General features: G+C 34.0%; 2 protein-coding genes across 2 annotated transcripts; one reads left to right on the top strand and one right to left on the bottom strand.

Annotated features, from left to right (window-relative positions):
- Positions 1-836: 836 nt before the first annotated feature.
- On the top strand, positions 837-4,659 carry LOC140452689 (uncharacterized). The gene is made up of 4 exons (XM_072547009.1): positions 837-2,112; positions 2,278-2,459; positions 2,751-4,271; positions 4,570-4,659. Exons 1-4 carry the CDS (start codon positions 837-839, stop codon positions 4,657-4,659), a joined length of 3,069 nt encoding a protein of 1,022 aa, XP_072403110.1.
- Positions 4,660-8,996: 4,337 nt separating this feature from the next.
- Positions 8,997-21,770, bottom strand: LOC140452688 (uncharacterized). The gene is made up of 3 exons (XM_072547008.1): positions 21,701-21,770; positions 9,189-9,709; positions 8,997-9,038 (listed from the first exon to the last, which is right to left on the bottom strand). Exons 1-3 carry the CDS (start codon positions 21,768-21,770, stop codon positions 8,997-8,999), a joined length of 633 nt encoding a protein of 210 aa, XP_072403109.1.
- Between the last annotated feature and the right edge of the window lie 365 nt (positions 21,771-22,135).

Raw genomic sequence — 22,135 nt, 5'->3', positions numbered from 1 at the left:
GAAGCGTAGCTGTCAAGGAGAAATAAGACATTCTTTTTTGGGTTTTGTTAATTTTAAGTTTTTATAAAATTATTATAATAAAGGTGTTAAAAGTCAGAATAAATATTTTTTATACAAGGAATACAGTCCACAATACTTCTGAAGGCTCAGAAATAAAAACATTATTCATGGTCATTCGAACGGATTTTATCAACAAGCAACAAGTTAGTGTATTTTTTATCGGCAAGTGAAAAAGTTTATATGGCATGGTATGTGGTGAGTACACATTTTTTCATTCCTATAATACCTATCCTGGAATAAGAGAGATATTAATTTGTGTCACAAGGTTATTATAATTTCGGTTTGTTAGGATTTATTAATAGCAAGCTTTAAACTTTATTAATATTATACATAGTCGATGCAATGGATCAGCTAACAGTTTTAAAAAGAAAGCGTGGTATCTTTAAGGCACAAATTACAAAATTTGATTCATTTATAAGCAGTTTTACTCACGATAAAATAGTAGAATTACAAGTTAGGGTTGACAAATGCAAAGAATGGTGGAATGATTTTGATCAAATACAAAGTGAAATTGACTTATTAGACACATCAGAGGAACAATTACAAGAAAGGTTAGATTTTCAGGATGCATATTTTAAACTAATAGCCTCTGCAGAAATTATATTAAAGAATGAAGTTAATTTAAACGATACTATAGCAAACTCAGGTCACAATACAAGTTTAGATCGAAATAGCTTAAAAAATGTACGGTTACCACCACTGGAGGTTCCAACTTTTAATGGTTGTTATCAACATTTAGTTAGGTTAGGTTAGAATTTAGAGATAGTTTTACTAGTATGGTCATAGAAAATTCTGATTTAAATGATGTTGACAAGCTTCACTATTTAAAAAGGGCTTTGATAGGGGATGCCCAGGATGAACTGGAGCAGCTAAAAACTACTAGCAAAAATTTTACTATTGCATGGCAACTTTTATCTGAAACATATGAAAAGAAAAAACTTATTGCACGTGGTCATATTGAAGCTATATATGAATATCCAAAAATAACTCAGGTAAATAGTTTAGAATTAAAGAAATTGTCAGGTTGTATAAAAAGAAATTTAAAGTCACTAGGTATGTTAGGTTATCCAGTTGAACATTGGGATGTTCTTTTACTTTGTACCATAGAGAAAAAGCTTGATTATTACACAAATAAGGAATGGCAAGAAAAGGGTCCAGTTAACGAATTTTCTACGATACAGGAATTCTTAGCATTTATAGATCATAAAGTACAACACTTACAAAATTCAGAAAGGGATAAACAAGATATAGAGCAAATATCAAAGGAAACAAAAAAAAGGGTGCAAAAAATGACATTATCAAAGTCATTCATTGCAACGTCCAAACAATGTGCACTTTGTAATTTACCGCACTATTTTTATTCATGTAAAAAATTTCATAATTTATCAGTGTCAGCTAGAAGACAAGAGGTAACAAAATCAAAAGCATGTTGGAACTGTCTAAAGGATGGACACTTAGTACAACATTGTACATGGGGAGGTTGTAAACTTTGTGGAAAACGACACAATACTCTTTTACATATGGATGGTAAATTTATAAACAATTCTCATTTACAAACAAATGCAACTCAACTCAACGGATCAAAGGTTGAATCACAAATTTGTGGTATATCTACCCAGAAAGAAACACACACACAGGGAAATGGCATATCTAATCAGGGAAAGGAAGTACATATTCAGGGACAAGGTGCATTCCATAATAATTCAATGGAAGGTACATCTCAATTAAACTTTTTGGGTCAGACAGGTTTTTTGGAATCACATTCGGGTGATATAGGTCAGACATGTTTTTTAGAATCACATTCGGGTGATATAGGTCAGGATTCAATTAATTTTTTAAATCATTCTAAGCAAGGTATATCATACAGATTAAAAACTGATATTTTACTTTCAACGGCCTTAGTATATATGCAAGACAAACATGGAATTTTGCATGAATGTAGAGTTTTATTGGACTCAGGTTCACAGTCAAATTTTATATCACGTTCATTTTTTGAAAAATTACAATTACGGGCAGATAAGGTACACATTCCGGTTAAAGGTTTAGGTCAAGGTATAACAAACATTTCTCAGGCATTAAATGGGACACTTTTATCAAAGTTTAGCAATTATCAAACAAATGCATTTTTATTGGTAATTAATAAAATTTCTGACAATTTACCAACTTCGGATTTAAACTTGGATTTTATAAATATTCTTAAAAACATTGTACTTGCAGATGAAACATTTGGGGTTTCAAAACAAATTGATGTATTACTGGGAGCATCAGTTTTTTGGCAATTATTATGTGTGGGTCAGATAAAACTTGGCAAAGATCAACCAATTCTCCAAAAAACTAAGTTGGGATGGGTTATTTCAGGGCCAGTTAGTCAATCAATTAAGGTTAGCAACAATTCAGAGGTATGTAATTTTTCGTCTAATGTTTTGGAAAACCAAATTGAAAAATTTTGGTTAATAGAAGAATTTGGTGCAAAAAAGGTTATGTCCAACGAGGACATTTATTGTCAAGAGTTGTTTGAAGCTAGCACGATTAAAAATGAAAACGGTCATTTTGTTGTTAAATTACCAACAAGGTCAAACATTTCTGACTTAGGAGATTCTTATAGTAATGCACTAAAAAGATTTGAATTATTGGAAAATAAATTAAATAAAAATTTGGAAATGAAAATTAAATACCATGAGTTTATGCAGGAATATATCCAGTTGGGTCACATGTCAAAGGTTGAAGATAAAACTGATTTCAATTCAGAAACACCCAACTACTATCTTCCACATCATGGAGTTTTAAATGAAACGTCTTTAACTACAAAATTAAGGGTAGTGTTTGATGGGTCAGCTAGAACTGACAGTGGTTTGTCATTAAATGATGTTCTAATGGTCGGACCAAAATTACAAGATGATTTAATGTGCATTCTTCTTCGTTTTCGAAAACATAATGTAGTTATAGCTTCAGACATCGAAAAGATGTATCGACAGGTTTTTGTTTGCAAAACTCAGCAAAAACTACAACAAATATTATGGAGGTTTTCGGATGAGCAATCAATTGAGACATACAAGCTGAAAACGCTAACATATGGGACCGCTCCAGCAGCATTTTTGGCTATAAGAAGCTTACAACAATTAGCTCATGAGAATCAATTGAACCTGCCTCTAGCTTCCCAGGTGATTTTAAAGGATTTTTATGTTGATGATTTGCTTACAGGAGGGAGTTCAATTGAAGAAGTAAAATCATTAAAGGATGAATTAAATAATATTTTGTGCACAGCAGGATTTTCACTTAGAAAATGGGTATCAAACAAACCTGAAATTTTTGATGAGGATATTCAAATAAAGGGAGACATTGAACATTATCTTGCAGATGATGTTACAACAAAAACATTAGGGCTTTATTGGAACTCAAAGATAGATTCGCTTCAATATAAAATCAATTTTTCTAATTACACAAAGGTTAGCAAAAGAACAGTTCTGTCTTTAGTTTCACAGATATTTGATCCTCTTGGACTAGTAGGGCCAGTTATAATTAAAGCTAAATTAATAATGCAATCACTATGGCAATTAAAATTAAATTGGGATGAGTCTTTACCTTTAGATTTACACACAGCTTGGAACCAGTTTAGGGAATCAATTGCAGATTTGGAGAAAACTCACATTAGCAGGCAAGTTTTGTGTTCTAATCCAATTAATAGACAATTACATTGTTTCAGTGACGCTTCAGAGTCTGCTTATGGAGCAGCACTCTACATTCGGTCACTGGATCAAGGTGGTTCTTGCTTAGTTCATTTATTATGTGCGAAATCAAGGGTAGCACCCTTAAAAACAATATCTTTGCCTAGATTGGAATTGTGTGGTGCTTTATTGGCTGCCAAATTGGCATCGGCGGTTATCGCAACAATAGGTGTTAGCTTTGATGAGGTACATTTTTGGTCTGATTCAATGATAACTCTTCATTGGATTTTGGGTGAACCGTCACAATGGAAAACCTTCGTTGGAAATAGGGTGTCGGAAATACAAAGGCTTTCTAATGGATATAGCTGGCATCATGTTGACTCGCATGATAACCCAGCCGACATAATTACGCGCGGATATGAACCAAAGTTATTAAACACTTCAAAATTGTGGTGGAATGGGCCACCATGGTTAGCTTCTCATAAATTGTCTTGGCCTACTAAGGCTTTGTCAAATTCACACATTTCTATCATACCTGAACAGAAGGTAATTCAAACATTTATATCAACTGTGCAATTTGCTGAAATTTGGAACCGTTTTTCCAGCTTAGCTAAATTGCAGCGTGTTTTTGCATATATACTTCGGTTTGTCACCAATTGTAAATCATCTAATAATAAGACAACGGGTCCTTTTACTGTAGATGAAAAAGAAAGAAGTTTTTTCTGTTTGGTATATATGGCACAAAATGAAGTATTTCATCAGGAAATACAAACAATAAAAAAATCAAAACCAATACATAAATCGAGTAAAATCTTATCATTAAATCCTTTTCTTGATGATACAGGACTATTACGAGTTGGTGGACGTCTTCAAAAGTCAGAATTGTCTTTTGACCAGAAGCATCCAATCATACTCCCGAACGGTCATGTATTAACTAAACTTATAGTGATATCGTATCATCATAAATACTTGCATGCAGGTCCACAAGCATTGCTATCAATAATTCGTTTAAAATTTTGGTTATTATCTGGACGTAGCACGGTTAGGCACATTCTGCATAAATGTGTTACTTGCTTTCGTGTCAAACCTACATTGCTTGTACCTCTTATGGGAGATTTACCTAAATCTAGACTTCTGCCTACAAGGCCATTTTATAATTGTGGTGTAGATTATGGGGGTCCCTTTGAATTGAAAACAAGCTATTTACGGAATTGTAAAGTAGTTAAATGCTATATATGTATTTTTACATGTTTTACAACAAGGGCGACACATATTGAACTTGTATATGATTTAAGTACTAATTCATTCTTAAATTCATTTAAACGTTTCATTGCTAGAAGAGGTCTATGTAAAAATATGTATTCTGATAATGGAACTAACTTCGTTGGGGCAAATAATCATTTGCAGGAGTTATATTCATTTATGAATGATGCAACGGTAAAATCAAATTTTTTAGATTATTTTTCGGAACATAAGATTCATTGGCATTTTATTCCAGCTCACTCACCACATTTTGGTGGCATCTGGGAATCAACTGTAAAATCGGTAAAGTTTCATATACGAAGGGTAATGTGTAATAATAAATTTACATATGACGAAATGTATACTTTGTTGACGCAAATTGAGTCTCTCCTAAATTCCCGTCCTTTATTACCTCTGTCGGAAAGTCCAGAAGACCTTGGTGTACTCACCCCTGGACATTTTCTAATTGGAGCACCACTTGTAGCACTGCCACAAGAAGAGCTAACTGAAATAAATCCGAATAAGTTGAAACGGTATCATCACCTGACTCAGATAATTCAGAGTTTTTGGGTACGCTGGTCACGTGAGTACCTCTCTTCACTTCAGCAGCGAACCAAATGGAGAACAGCAGCTGACAACGTGAAAATTGGATCATTGGTTATTATTCAAGAGGATGGTCTTCCTCCTACTAAATGGGAATTCGGTAGAATATTGCAACTACATGCTGGGACAGATAATGTTGTGCGGGTTGTGACTGTGCGTACTTCTAAAGGTGAATTCAAAAGGCCTTGTGTAAAGTTAGCCGTCCTGCCAATGGATGAACAATAATGGTTATGGTTTACAAGAAGCGTTGTTTGAAAGGCATCACTTAAGCCTTTCAAGGGGGGCGGCATGTTCAGCAGTCAACAGTGCAAGAGCCGTCCCTGCACGGACCACAGGGCGCATGGATCGAACATCAGCGACAACGACGAAGCGTAGCTGTCAAGGAGAAATAAGACATTCTTTTTTGGGTTTTGTTAATTTTAAGTTTTTATAAAATTATTATAATAAAGGTGTTAAAAGTCAGAATAAATATTTTTTATACAAGGAATACAGTCCACAATACTTCTGAAGGCTCAGAAATAAAAACATTATTCACCGGTACCAATCAATCACACAGAGAACAGGATAAACGAGCAAATGAACAAGTTTAACAAAGCACTAATCACAGGTCTACAAGAAATATCTAAAGGACTTAACGAAGTAGAAGACAAAGCACAAAAAGTAGAAACCGAATATAGCACGTTACGAATACAAACGATAGCATTACAAGTTGTGGACTTCATAAACGAATATACTCAATTTTACGAGGGAATATTAAACCTTCACTATAACCACGGACACTTCATTGATATAGTGAAACCGGGTGAAATAACCAAATTAATAGGGAAAGCAGGGCAGATACTGCCTCAAGGGGTCGAATTACGACGACAACCCATTATAGAAACAGAAGTCAGTCATGACGACAGATATATAAAAGTCATCGGCTACTTCATAGTGACAGGGAAAAATAAGTACAGCATGCTCAAAGTCACGGCCATACCACTTAACGTTGAGGGGTCGGTGTTGCGCACATTTGTCGCCCCAAGGAATCTACTGGTCGTAGATTATAACACACTGCACTACTTCGAATTGACCGCGGAAGATAGAGAAAGGTGCTTACTGTTGACAAAGGCGCAGATAGCGTGCTCACCAACGGCTATAAGAAACATGGATACCCAACCAAACTGCATACTTGAAGAAATTTATGAGCGATCTAAGAATAGCACATGTCCAGTGGTAGCCAGAACAATACAGACAGCTCAATGGAGTAAGATGGGTACTCCCAACCTCTGGCTAGTTATCACGTCAGTCACGATACACATATCCATTATTTGCGATGGAAATCGGAGCGAAAGAGTACTGGAACGAGTCACATTCCTGAAGCTTTCACCCAAATGTATCGCCCAAACGAAAAATATTACATTACTCCCCACTAGCAGTGGGGTGGACAGAGCAGTGACGAGTTACCTGAAGTCGCCAATCACTCCCGTGGCCCAACTGGTGGCGAGGACACCCCGCAAGTTTAACACGCCTCTAAACACCTACCTTGACATACCAGGAGGAGAGCTACGTTATGTGTTACTTGAGGAGGAGAGTCTGGAACAAGAAATGACGCATACGCAGTGGCGATCGATTCACGAATCTAATTGGCATTATTTTGTGGCCACCGGGATCATTACTATAATGGTAATAATTGGGATACTCACGTTATGGAAGTACCGTCCTGTTGCACCACTATGTCGTTCAGGGAATCCACAAACTCAGACTAACGAACAGGAAGTGCCTGTATTAGTTAGTAATCGGCACAACAATGTACCGTCGACTTCCCAAGTTGACATCCCACTTTCCACATTTTCATCCAATTGCCCTAATTTTAATCTAGAGATAGAGTCGGACATTGATAGCTAGGGTACGGTTGGAAGATTATTGATTATTCTTAAACTATTTATAATTTATCATGTTTGAATTTTACTATGTTATGTAATACTTATATGTAAACTTTGAGTATTGACACTTGGGCCAGATTTCCCGATTCCGCAGTATGTCCAATATCAAATCTCCTCCAAAATATTGACCCAATTAAAGTTTATATAAAACTAATATCTCTTGCCTAGAAAAGCATTCAATCAATATTCACTCAACGAACTTGATAGTCTTCAACGATCAACTTCATCTGTCTCTACTCAAAGTAATCCCGGGTCAACACCCATAGTGTACGTCTCAACAATAAACTCTGCTACTATTATTTGGTGTTTCCATTACAACTGAACGAACATCTTCACTGAGCCAACGGAGGGGATTTGTTCAGGATTCAATTCAATGGCTCAAATATAGTCCTATAATAAAACAGTTTTTAATTGAAGGCGATTTTTTAGCAACATCGCATTTAAAGCGACGAAAGAATATTTCCCTTATCAACTTTGCAGGGGCATACCAAAGTAAAATTTTAGTTATTTATTTAAATACATAAGTAATTACCTAAAAATTAAATCTAAGACCGATATAATTATTAAATTATTATGTGTGTCTTGACGGATAAAGTAAAAGCCATATAAGAAGAAAGGTTAGTAATTAAGCAATGATCAATGGGCATCAAACAATTTTTAAAATTTAATTTCAATCACTTAAAAAGTAAATTATGTAATTTCATATATTTTATTAGTGTTCTGAAGCTATTTTCTTGTGATATTTTTAAGTAATTACTATTTAAATGGTAATAAGCCATAATTAAAGGTTGAAGTAAGTTTATTGACGTCTCAATTTCCACTCCGGGAATCGTTCTCAAAATACAAACAGTAGTAAATTAAACAAATTTTGTTTCTTTTTTAATTTCTTTCTTAATAAAGAAACAAAATTGGTTTAATTTACTAATGTTTGTATTTTGAGAACGATTTCCGAAGTGGAAATTAAAACGTCAATAAACGTACTTTAACCTTTAATTGTGGCTTATTCCCATTTAAATAGTAATTACATATATTTTATGTTCCGTAAGAAAATTTGCTTTTGTTCCGTTAAAAGCAAATAAAATGAATATAATATTTATATATAATTTATTGCACACAATAAAATTTATTTTATTAATGACGGTTTTAATATAGAAATTATTCAGTTTACTGTGCTATACTATAACTCTCCATATAATATAATCTCTCTCCTATGGCGCTACAGCCCACGTCAGGCCCTGTTCTCTCCCAGCATCCTCCTTTAAGCACCCCTTTCCTTGGCTACTCTCTTCCAATTATCCACCCTCAGTATCTCTTTAGCATCGGTTCTTACTTCGTGTATCCACTGCTTCCTTGGATTTTATACTGGCCGACGTCCCATCATAGTTTCACTAAGCGTTCTAAGATCCTACTAGGTGATCTATTATTATCTAAAAGCCGCCCAAAATAAGATGGAAAGAGTAACTACTAGGGAATATATCAAAGATACTTGATGTTTATGAAACTATGTTTTCATCAACATAGACACTTCCTCTGTCAAATTAACCTAAAATAAATATAAAAAATAGAAGAGACATGGAAACCGTAGTAATAAGTTTTGACAGAAAGAAAAAGAAAATCAAATTAATAATGTCAATATGTTAAGTAATTTTGATAATTTTACAATACAATCCTCACAAGGATTGTGTCTAATTACATTTATAAGCTCAGCCTTAACCATGTCCTCGGAAAATGGAATTCCTTTTTGTCTTAACCAACTCTGCATATTTGCTTTTCTGGTGGCCATAGTTGGCAGATGTTCTACTAATCGGCTATGATAAGAAGCGTTATCCATCACTATTATCGAATTAGGCTCGACTCGTGAAAGAAGGGATTGAAACCATTTTTCAAAACGTTGGGCTTCCATGTCTTCATGGTAATCCCCCGTTTTCTTAGATAAAAAAATTAGTGCACTATCTTCTAAAAATCCACTCTCACTACCTATATGGGCGACAGTCAGTCGTTGCCCTTTACCCGTTGGTCCTCGTAACCCTCTTGATAAACCATCCACAAATGCTTGACGATAACTCGTTATAGTAGTATCTTGCCAGATCTTAGATACTGTGTGACCAGTATTTACCCACGTTTCGTCCAGATAGTAATTCTTTTTGTGGGCAGAACGAACCTCTCTAATAGAGCGAAGATCTCTTCGTCGCCATGAGACTATATCTTCTCTTTCTATTAAGACAGATTTACGGGATCTTTTGGCATATACAAATTTTTAATCTTCTTTTATTATTATCCTTAACGTCTGTTTGCTCATTTTTGGAATCAGACCATTTTCTATTACCTTTGTCCTAATGGATTCGAGGGTTGGCGCTTTATTCTCAAAAAATAAACAATGAATAGTAGAGCGTACAAAATTTTTCTAATACTCGTCCAAATTAATTGTTTTTCTACCACGACAATGTACTTTTGGAGCTTGCACAATCCCAGTCACCTTTTTTTCACTACAATGCGTTCTATTGTCGATACGGATACTCCCGTTAAAAATGAACACTGAGCTACAGCTTCTACTGTATGAAGTGTGCTTTTTCAATTTTCATACACTCTACAGACAATCTGCTTTTTTTCTACCGACATAAACTTCCGTTTTCTTTGTACATTACTTGGACCCGCTACGCCATCCATCTTAATGCTCTAAAAAGAATAAACATCAATCATAATAATCTGCTATGTATTTGTTGTTTACTTATCATAAAAACTATTTTAAAATTAATAAATAGTAAATAAATAATAATAAAGTTTATTTAAAAAATACAGGGATGAGTGCCTTAAGAACCGGCAAAATAACGCAAAAGATAGAAAACATAATACGTTGTGAAATAAAAAGAAATGAAAGTAGTAGAGGTGAGAAATTATCGATATAAACCTATAATTTACTTTACATTACATTAGATCTATCGAAAGTTTCCCACCTTTAGACGTTAGCTTATGAGCTGGTTGACTTCAGTCATAGTAATACGTATCACGTAATGTAAGTAAAAACAGTTTAAGTCTGACTATGTTTTTATCCAAAATTAAAGTAATGATCAATAATAAACTGTGATTTGAGACGTCGAATACACTCTTCTCAATACAGAATTATCATAGCTTGTTATTCTGTATTCGTCAACACAGAACTAATTATCAAATTACTACTAATTAAACTGTTTACTTACATTTGCTTTATTGCCTTCAATCAGTTTTTACTTTATGCGAAATTTAAAAAATGTTAATGTTCGACGTCATACTTGTAATATTATGACTGAAGTCAACTAGCTCATAAGCTAGTTTTGCGTTATTTTGCCGGTTCTTAAGGCACTCATCACTGTATATAAAAGAAAGTCACATGCACAAGAAACAGAACACACCCCACCTATGGACATATAAGAATGTGAAACGAATCAAATATGTCATCTCATTACTATTTTTTCCAAGGACGTAAATATATAGCCAAGCGAAATGTTGATAAGTTTACCGATGTTTTAAAATATTTAACTAAACTGGTCCAACTATACGCTCGAAAAACGAACTGGTATGCACAATTTATATTGTTACGTGGGCAAATGTTATGAAATTATTTTGTATATTTTAGTTAGGTATTTACATTGTCGAAGCATACACAATAAAAACGAACACGGTAAGATTTTTCTCCTGATATTTAGAATTGTTGCCGTTAGCTCTCAGTTAAATTTGTAAATGAGTCACCTTTAATTGAAATCTGTCCGACTATAAAAGAAACGGATGGTAAAAAGAGAAAAATCAAAGAAGCGGCTCTAATTATGCTAAATGAGACCAATTGTCCAAAGGAAAATACCAGTATTAGTAAGTCGGTAAAATATAGAGGATACATCATTTATGTTTTTTAAATACCAAACACATAAAATCAGAATTTGGTGTTTATTGAAAGTAAACTAAATGCACGACCAAATACTTACCATGTCGGGATTGTATTATGAGGTTTTTTCCTGGTTTTTCCCTCATAATTTACTATGGAATCACAAACAGGAGATTTTCACTGTCATCACGGCATGTGTTTGTCTTTTTAAAGACGAATTATATGCTATGATTTTTTCTGACGGATATTCTCAAGTTAAAGTTGATTTCATGTAATCGAATGAACTATCTTACAAGTAAAGTCGTCCCAGGAACGCAACTCAACAATATTGGCAATATCATTTTAAAGTCGTCTACTTTAAAATGTATAATGTATGTCTGAATTGTCAATATAAATGAGTCAGATAAAATTAAATTATTAGAAGAATTTTTCACCAAGTAACAAAAAAACAAAATTTGTTTAATTAACTAATGTTTGTATTTTGAGAACGATTTCCGAAGTGGAAATTGAAACGTCAATAAACGTACTTTAACCTTTAATTGTGGCTTATTCCCATTTAAATAGTAATTAACTGTAAATAGGTAAAAAATCTGTTATTTGTTTTTTGATTGTTACAAGAAAACCATACCTGATAGAAAAAAAAACAACAATAAAACAACTTTTGTTGAAGTATATTACTAAGAAATCACTAGTATAACAGACCAGCATATCTGTGTATGATTGACTTAAAGAAAGCATTTGAAAGATACAGGGAAAAACGAGGTATGTCAAATGACGGGCGAAAATGAGATAATTAGACCATATAGTGGCACAACCTGGATACTATTTTATGTAAAAAATTCACATCGATGAAAGAAGTTAGTCAGGATGTAACACATATTTTTATATTTGTTATACAGAGTAAAAAAGGAGGCATGTCCGAGCGCTACAGGGAAAAAAGGAAGGATGTCAATGTCAATGTGACCGACGCCGACGAAGCGGTTAATACATTTAGTTTGTACTTGGTTCAGAGGTGTTTAGAGGTTATGTATGTTTATGTACTGAACCTGAAAGGAGAGTTATCGAGTTGTAAATATGTCTAGTGATAGTGACGAATTTATGAAATGTGATGTTATGGACAAATGGGAAAATAATTGGAAGAAACGTAAAAAATAAGAACGAATTCATGAAGTAAATAAAAAATTAAATAGACAAAGCCATGTAATAGGACCGGATTGTAAGCACGTTAGGTTTAAGTGTTTTCTACAAATACTGGAACAAACAAGAATTCAAATTATTAGAAAGTTCCACCTCATGAAGTCGACAGATGCCCAAAATATATACTTATGCAGATTAATTACTGTACAAACTGTACAGCAAGGAATACCACGAATATCAGAGGACTCTGATGATGGACGTCTTCATGATGCAACCTTTAGTTATAGAATTCGTTATAATGTAAATGACGATACACAAGAAGTCTAGTATGTCAGAAGGCCTTTTTGGCATTTCATGGAATTGGGAAAAAAAAGTTAGAAGTTCTACAAAACTCAATAAAATTGACAGGTCACGCTCTAAAAGATACTAGAGGAAGACATGAAAACCATCGTCATCAAGTAACAACAAACAAAACACTGTAAACTGTTTGGAAACAAAAAACTGTATAATGCAGCATATAGGGTCTTTCAGGGGCAGAAAAAGTCAATACAGTTTGAAAGACTCGTCGAAATTATACTTATCTGAGGATTTAAATATTAACAAAATGTACACAATGTACGTAGAAAAATTTCCAGACATGCGTACTTCATACGAAATATATAGAAGTACTTTTTCAACTCAAATTTAATATTTTCTTTGGTTTTCCAAGGTCCGATACGTGTATGTTGCTATGATCCTCAGTAAAAAAGTAACGAGATCAGTAAGAGGCTTCGGAAAGAATTATAATGCTGCAGCTATTGACAACCCATGGAACAATGAACTTAATTCAGATTTATGAGCCAACTGCTGACAAAAATGATGAAGAAATAGAAAACTTTTATAGCGAACTTCAAAAAACATTACATCTCACAGCATCTAGAGATATAACAGTGATCATGGGTGATTTCAATGCAAAAATTTTCGAAGGAAAGTGCTAACCTAATGTAAGACCATATGGGCTTGGTAAACGAAACGACAGAGGAGATCGCTTAATAGAATTTTGCCAGGAGCATAATGTTATATCCGCAAATACATTTTTTTAATTACTCAAGCGACGTCTTTATACATGGAAATCGCCAGCTGACAAAGACAACAAAATCGTCAGAAATCAAATTGACTACATCCTAATAAAACACAGATATCGAAACACAACTCAGGCAGTAAAGGCATATCTAGAAGCAGACGTATCCTCTGATCACAGTCTTCTTATTGCTAGGTTTCAACTTCAACTAAAAAAGATGCAACTAAAGAAGAACTGCAAAACAGATATGACAACTTTAATCTACATAAAAAAGTCAAAGAACTAGCCGGAGTCGGAAGTAGAAGAACCTCGAATATATTGCTCGACAAAAATGGAAATATTATATTGGAGACAGAACAAAAACTATGACGATGGAAAGAGTACATCGTGGAATTATTTTATGACCAGACAGAAGCTAGTATATCTGTAGACAGCCAAACGGGAGATGTAGGCCCAGAGATAACCAAATCCGAGGTTAGTCAGGCATTAAACTCAATGAAAACCAATAAATATGCTGGTCCAGATGAATTAGCAAGCTAGCTATTAAAGTTGGTCAACGAGAAAAACCTGGACATAATAGTAGAACTGTTCAACGCTATCTATACTACGGGAATCATCCCTAGAGAAATGTTGACATCAGCATTTGTGTGTTTGCCAAAGAAAGCGAATGCCAAAGAGTGCAGTGACTATCGAACCATAAGCTTAATGTCACTTACCTTGAAAACTCTGTTGAAAATTATCCACGCCAGAATTCACTCTAAACTGGAGCTGGATATTAGTGACACACAATATAAGTTCCGCAATGGTATGGATACCAGAGACGCACTATTCTCCTTCAACGTGCTAACGCAGAGATGTTTGGATGTTAACCGTCCTCTTTACGTATGTTTTATAGACTACAATAAAGCGTTTGATAAAGTAAAACATGACCGACTCATGAAAATTCTAAAAAATAAAAACCTAGATGAAAGAGATTTAAGGCTAATAACAAACCTTTATTACAATCAGCGAGCAATAGTACGAATTGAAAAAGAGACATCTGAAGAAATGGAAATAAAGAGAGGAGTTAGGCAAGGCTGCATACTATCACCTCTATTATTTAACGTTTATTCTGAAGAGGTAACTCGAGAAATTCTGGAAGATGAAACAGTCGGCATAAGAGTAAATGGAGTCTTAGTTAACAATATCAGATATGCAGATGATACAGTAATAATAGCCGATAATTTACAAGACCTAGAAAGACTTATAAGTAAAATAGTAATGTGTAGCAGGGAGTACGGACTCTCGTTCAATATCAAAAAGACGAAGTTTATGAAAATTTGTAAAAACAACCATAATACTAACGAAATCTTAATCGTAGAGGTCCAGCAGATTAAAAGAGTAAAAAAGTACACTTACCTAGGAACACTTATAATAGAAAATAATGACTACACTGCAGAAATAAAAGTCAGACTCGAAAAAGTACGTTGTAATTTTATGAAAATAAAAAAGGTCCTATGTGGCAAAGACTTAACATTAGCTCTTAAAGTACGCCTAACAAGATGTGACGTATACAGTGTACTATACTATGGAGTGAAATCATAGACTTTAAATCTAGACACAATAAGACGACTTAACGCCTTTGAAATGTGGACCTATAGAAGAATTTTGAGGGTTTCCTGGGTAGATAGATTTACGAACAATGAAGTACTGAGCAGAATAGGTAAAGAGAAGGAAGTTGAACTTACAATTAAAAAAAGAAAGCTACAGTATCTCGGACATGTGATGCGGGGCGAGAAGTATGGCATCCTGCGACTCCTGCAAGGAAAGATATATTTCACTTTAAAAGATACCAATTTACAATTTTAATTCAATTGGCAATTCCTTAAGTGGCCAATCACTGTACCCGTTACCCTATTTCACTCCGTTGTAGCCTAATATGCCTAATTGTAGAAATAACTATTCTTAAATTATATTACGTTTTTTGTTGAATAAACTAATTTAAATAAAATACTGTTTACACTTTTTCTTAAGGTTCCTTCTTCATTACGGAAGGGTGGCTATAACTACAGCAAATTGCTCTCTATGTTGAGCTGTTCTTAGTATCGAATGTGTGTCCATGCCTGTCCAGTCTCTTACATTCTTCAGCCAGGAGCATTTTCTTCCTTCTAGTTTCCCTTCCATTATGAGTCGTAGAAAGTTATATTTTTCTTCTATGTAAATATATTCTAGATAACTCGTTTTTCTGTTATTTACAATATTTAGGAGTTCTCTCCCAGTCCTTATTCTTCTCACAGCACCTCGTTGTTGGTCACGTGCTCTGTCCACGAAATCTTCAGCATCCTTCGAAAAACACACATTTCAAAGGCTTCTATACGCCTCATACTTGTAATTCCGAGAGCATATGTTTCCACATATGAGAGCACAATTAAAAAAAGAAAGCTACAGTATCTCGGACATGTGATGTGGGGCGAGAAGTATGGCATCCTGCGACTCCTGCAAGGAAAGATAGATGGCAGAAGAAGCATCGGAAGAAGACAAATTTTATGGCTTAAGAACCTGAGATAATCGTTTTGATGCAGCTCAAAACAACTATTTAGAGCTACTGCCTCAAAAATTAACTGCTACTGCCTCAAATTTCATGGCTTAAGAATCTGAGATAATGGTTTTGATGCAGCTCAAAACAACTATTTAGAGCTACTGCCTCAAAAATTAAAATAGCTATGATGATTACCAATCTCCGTAGCGGAGATGGCACCTGAAGGAGAAGAAGATTAGAAGGTAAAGTACTTACACTACCTGCCAAGTTTCACAAGGATATGTCAAAGAGTTTTAAAGTACTGAGTATAAAAATAGTCTTTAAATTTTTAAATAAAACACCCTGTAACTCAGTAAGGAGACACATTTTAATTAATTGGTTTGGGTTAAACCGTAGTATTTTGAGCCCAGGAATCTATATTAAAATTATTAATGAAATAGCCTATAATATATACATGACAAAAAAAAAGAAAAAAAAGCTTTTTTAATTAACAAAACAAAAACTTTTTAAGAGAGATTATGCAAGATAACAATAACTTGATTAATAAAACTGAAAGATTAAGATAAATATAAATGAACTCTGTATAATTATTACAGTGAATAAATGTTGCACTTGTATAAGTTTCTGGAACTCCAGCCTGTAAACCGTTATATTCTCTTTCCATTACAGCCACACCGTCAGAAATTTGGGCCATTAGTTTGTCCGCAAACTAATGGTGTAAATTTGTTAAAATTCTGAAGCATATACAGTTTCCCGAGGAGGCAAGGCAACTCTTACAAGATGTATTAAAATTTGCCTGTTCTGTTTTACCAATATTTACGTGCCTATATTTACCTATATTTTTGTATGTCAATTGTTTATTGGTGGAGGTGATACTTCAAAAGCACGCAAAAATGAATTCTGTCACTAATAACTAGTATATATAAAGTGTTTGTGCACGATTTACTTTGGAATTGACCTGTCCCTGCCACTTATATTTTTCTCTATAACTAAAGATTAAATTAGTAAACACTGACCTTATCAAAAGCTCAAGTACTAATCGTCAAATATAGCTTAAGACTTGTTTCTTTATATATTAGGCTTCATCACGGATGCGCAGTGTATAGCAAAAAATCATTTTTCAAATTTTGTCAATTTATCAAATCAAAAATTATTGTTTTTTCTTTTGCTGTATTGAAACAGCTCTTATTGTGATTGATTTTAGTTTTTACATTATTAACATAAATGATTAACCAAGACTAAAAGAGATTAAAAGGATTAAAAGACAAGGCAAAGTCTTGTCTGAACAAGCAAGGCAGTTGATGGCAAATGCAATTATTTTTAAGCAGCAAGAACAGAAACCGCGGATCCAGAAATTTTTGTCGGGAGGGATGGGTCTTGAGAGTGATTTTGATATAGGATTTAGATTTTTGCAGCTTTACGATTTATATGATTCGTGTCTTATGTGTAAGGGAACCATTTTCTCAATAATTATTTTAAGCGATATATTAAACCAATGAGAAGTTATTAAAACCCAAATAACCTACGGGTGCAAAGAAGGGTAAAACATTAAGGGGTCTTAAACTTAAATAAAAAAAAATAATTTAAATCCACATACTCTATGAGCGTAAAATCAAGTGTACAAGACTATTAAACCAAAGGAAAGTTATTAAAATATAAATAATGAAAAATCAAGGACTGTCAATTTAAACTGAGTATTTTAAATACAATTATTTAAACCCACCTATCCTATCCTAAAGTTAAGTAATTTAAATGCAATAACTCAATGTAAGTGTAAACATTAATGAATGTATCTCTATCTTATCGTTGGATATTTAACATCAATTTGTAAAAACATTAATTTATTCCTTATTGCTATACGGAGTGGAAACATATGCTCTCGGAATTACCAGTATGAGGCGTATAGAAGCCTTTGAAATGTGTGTTTTTCGAAGGATGCTGAAGATTTCGTGGACAGAGCACGTGACCAACAACGAGGTGCTGTGAGAAGAATAAGGACTGGGAGAGAACTCCTAAATATTGTAAATAACAGAAAAACGAGTTATCTAGAATATATTTACATAGAAGAAAAATATAACTTTCTACGACTCATAATGGAAGGGAAACTAGAAGGAAGAAAATGCTCCTGGCTGAAGAATGTAAGAGACTGGACAGGCATGGACACACATTCGATACTAAGAACAGCTCAACATAGAGAGCAATTTGCTGTAGTTATAGCCACCCTTCCGTAATGAAGAAGGAACCTTAAGAAAAAGTGTAAACAGTATTTTATTTAAATTAGTTTATTCAACAAAAAACGTAATATAATTTAAGAATAGTTATTTCTACAATTAGGCATATTAGGCTACAACGGAGTGAAATAGGGTAACGGGTACAGTGATTGGCCACTTAAGGAATTGCCAATTGAATTAAAATTGTAAATTGGTATCTTTTAAAGTGAAATATATCTTTCCTTGCAGGAGTCGCAGGATGCCATACTTCTCGCCCCGCATCACATGTCCGAGATACTGTAGCTTTCTTTTTTTAATTGTAAGTTCAACTTCCTTCTCTTTACCTATTCTGCTCAGTACTTCATTGTTCGTAAATCTATCTACCCAGGAAACCCTCAAAATTCTTCTATAGGTCCACATTTCAAAGGCGTTAAGTCGTCTCATTGTGTCTAGATTTAAAGTCTATGATTTCACTCCATAGTATAGTACACTGTATACGTCACATCTTGTTAGGCGTACTTTAAGAGCTAATGTTAAGTCTTTGCCACATAGGACCTTTTTTATTTTCATAAAATTACAACGTACTTTTTCGAGTCTGACTTTTATTTCTGCAGTGTAGTCATTATTTTCTATTATAAGTGTTCCTAGGTAAGTGTACTTTTTTACTCTTTTAATCTGCTGGACCTCTACGATTAAGATTTCGTTAGTATTATGGTTGTTTTTACAAATTTTCATAAACTTCGTCTTTTTGATATTGAACGAGAGTCCGTACTCCCTGCTACACATTACTATTTTACTTATAAGTCTTTCTAGGTCTTGTAAATTATCGGCTATTATTACTGTATCATCTGCATATCTGATATTGTTAACTAAGACTCCATTTACTCTTATGCCGACTGTTTCATCTTCCAGAATTTCTCGAGTTACCTCTTCAGAATAAACGTTAAATAATAGAGGTGATAGTATGCAGCCTTGCCTAACTCCTCTCTTTATTTCCATTTCTTCAGATGTCTCTTTTTCAATTCGTACTATTGCTCGCTGATTGTAATAAAGGTTTGTTATTAGCCTTAAATCTCTTTCATCTAGGTTTTTATTTTTTAGAATTTCCATGAGTCGGTCATGTTTTACTTTATCAAACGCTTTATTGTAGTCTATAAAACATACGTAAAGAGGACGGTTAACATCCAAACATCTCTGCGTTAGCACGTTGAAGGAGAATAGTGCGTCTCTGGTATCCATACCATTGCGGAACTTATATTGTGTGTCACTAATATCCAGCTCCAGTTTAGAGTGAATTCTGGCGTGGATAATTTTCAACAGAGTTTTCAAGGTAAGTGACATTAAGCTTATGGTTCGATAGTCACTGCACTCTTTGGCATTCGCTTTCTTTGGCAAACACACAAATGCTGATGTCAACATTTCTCTAGGGATGATTCCCATAGTATAGATAGCGTTGAACAGTTCTACTTTTATGTCCAGGTTTTTCTCGTTGACCAACTTTAATAGCTAGCTTGCTATTTCATCTGGACCAGCATATTTATTGGTTTTCATTGAGTTTAATGCCTGACTAACCTCGGATTTGGTTATCTCTGGGCCTACATCTCCCGTTTGGCTGTCTACAGATGTACAACTTCTGTCTGGTCATAAAATAATTCCTCGATGTACTCTTTCCATCGTCATAGTTTTTGTTCTGTCTCCAATATAATATTTCCATTTTTGTCGAGCAATATATTCGAGGTTCTTCTACTTCCGACTCCGGCTAGTTCTTTGACTTTTTTATGTAGATTAAAGTTGTCATATCTGTTTTGCAGTTCTTCTATTTCTTTAAATTTTTCAGAGAAGTAGGTTTCTTTAGCCTCCCTAATTTTTCTTCTTATTTGATTTTAAAGATGTTTATAGTGGATCGTATTGATAGTTTTGTTTTTTCTCCTTTCATTCATCAACTCTAAAATTTCCTCGGTCATCCACTCTTTTTTCTTACATTTGGTTGTTGTAAGTACTTTCTTACTTGGCTCCAATATAGAGGTTGTGAAGAATTGCCACTGCTGCTCTACATTGCAATTATTTCTTGGGTTTCTATCTAGATTTGTGTTCATTTCGTGTTTCAGATTTTCTTTTGTTTCTTCTGACTTTAGTTTCTGTATGTTAAGTTTATTGTTGTTGCGGCTTTTTTGCATCTTTTTTAGTTGAAGTTGAAACCTAGCAATAAGAAGACTGTGATCAGAGGATACGTCTGCTTCTAGATATGCCTTTACTGCCTGAATTGTGTTTCGATATCTGTGTTTTATTAGGATGTAGTCAATTTGATTTCTGACGATTTTGTTGTCTTTGTCAGCTGGCGATTTCCATGTATAAAGACGTCGCTTAAGTAATTAAAAAAATGTATTTGCGGCTATAACATTATGCTCCTGGCAAAATTCTATTAAGCGATCTCCTCTGTCGTTTCGATTACCAAGCCCATATGGTCCTACATTAGGTTAGCACTTTCCTTCGAAAATTTTTGCATTGAAATCACCCATGATCACTGTTATATCTCTAGATGCTGTGAGATGTAATGTTTTTTGAAGTTCGCTATAAAAGTTTTCTATTTCTTCATCATTTTTGTCAGCAGTTGGCTCATAAATCTGAATTAAGTTCATTGTTCCATGGGTTGTCAATAGCTGCAGCATTATAATTCTTTCCGAAGCCTCTTACTGATCTCGTTACTTTTTTACTGAGGATCATAGCAACGTACACGTATCGGACCTTGGAAAACCAAAGAAAATATTAAATTTGAGTTGAAAAAGTACTTCTATATATTTCGTATGAAGTACGCATGTCTGGAAATTTTTCTACGTACATTGTGTACATTTTGTTAATATTTAAATCCTCAGATAAGTATAATTTCGACGAGTCTTTCAAACTGTATTGACTTTTTCTGCCCCTGAAAGACCCTATATGCTGCATTATACAGTTTTTTGTTTCCATAGAAACTTGATGACGATGGTTTTCATGTCTTCCTCTAGTATCTTTTAAAGCGTGACCTGTCAATTTTATTGAGTTTTGTAGAACTTCTAACTTTTTTTTCCCAATTCCATGAAATGCCAAAAAGGCCTTCTGACATACTAGACTTCTTGTGTATCGTCATTTACATTATAACGGATTCTATAACTAAAGGCGGCATCATGAAGACGTCCATCATCAGAGTCCTCTGATACTCGTGGTATTCCTTGCTGTACAGTTTGTACAGTAATTAATCTGCATAAGTATATATTTTGGGCATCTGTCGACTTCATGAGGTGGAACTTTCTAATAATTTGAATTCTTGTTTGTTCCAGTATTTGTAGAAAACACTTAAACCTAACGTGCTTACAATCCGGTCCTATTACATGGCTTTGTCTATTTAATTTTTTATTTACTTCATGAATTCGTTCTTATTTTTTACGTTTCTTCCAATTATTTTCCCATTTGTCCATAACATCACATTTCATAAATTCGTCACTATCACTAGACATATTTACAACTCGATAACTCTCCTTTCAGGTTCAGTACATAAACATACATAACCTCTAAACACCTCTGAACCAAGTACAAACTAAATGTATTAACCGCTTCGTCGGCGTCGGTCACATTGACATTGACATCCTTCCTTTTTTCCCTGTAGCGCTCGGACATGCCTCCTTTTTTACTCTGTATAACAAATATAAAAATATGTGTTACATCCTGACTAACTTCTTTCATCGATGTGAATTTTTTACATAAAATAGTATCCAGGTTGTGCCACTATATGGTCTAATTATCTCATTTTCGCCCGTCATTTGACATACCTCGTTTTTCCCTGTATCTTTCAAATGCTTTCTTTAAGTCAATCATACACAGA

This window comes from Diabrotica undecimpunctata, chromosome 11, assembly GCF_040954645.1.
Source record: "Diabrotica undecimpunctata isolate CICGRU chromosome 11, icDiaUnde3, whole genome shotgun sequence".
NCBI lineage: Eukaryota > Metazoa > Arthropoda > Insecta > Coleoptera > Chrysomelidae > Diabrotica > Diabrotica undecimpunctata.
This window is presented reverse-complemented; position numbering and strand designations above follow the sequence as displayed.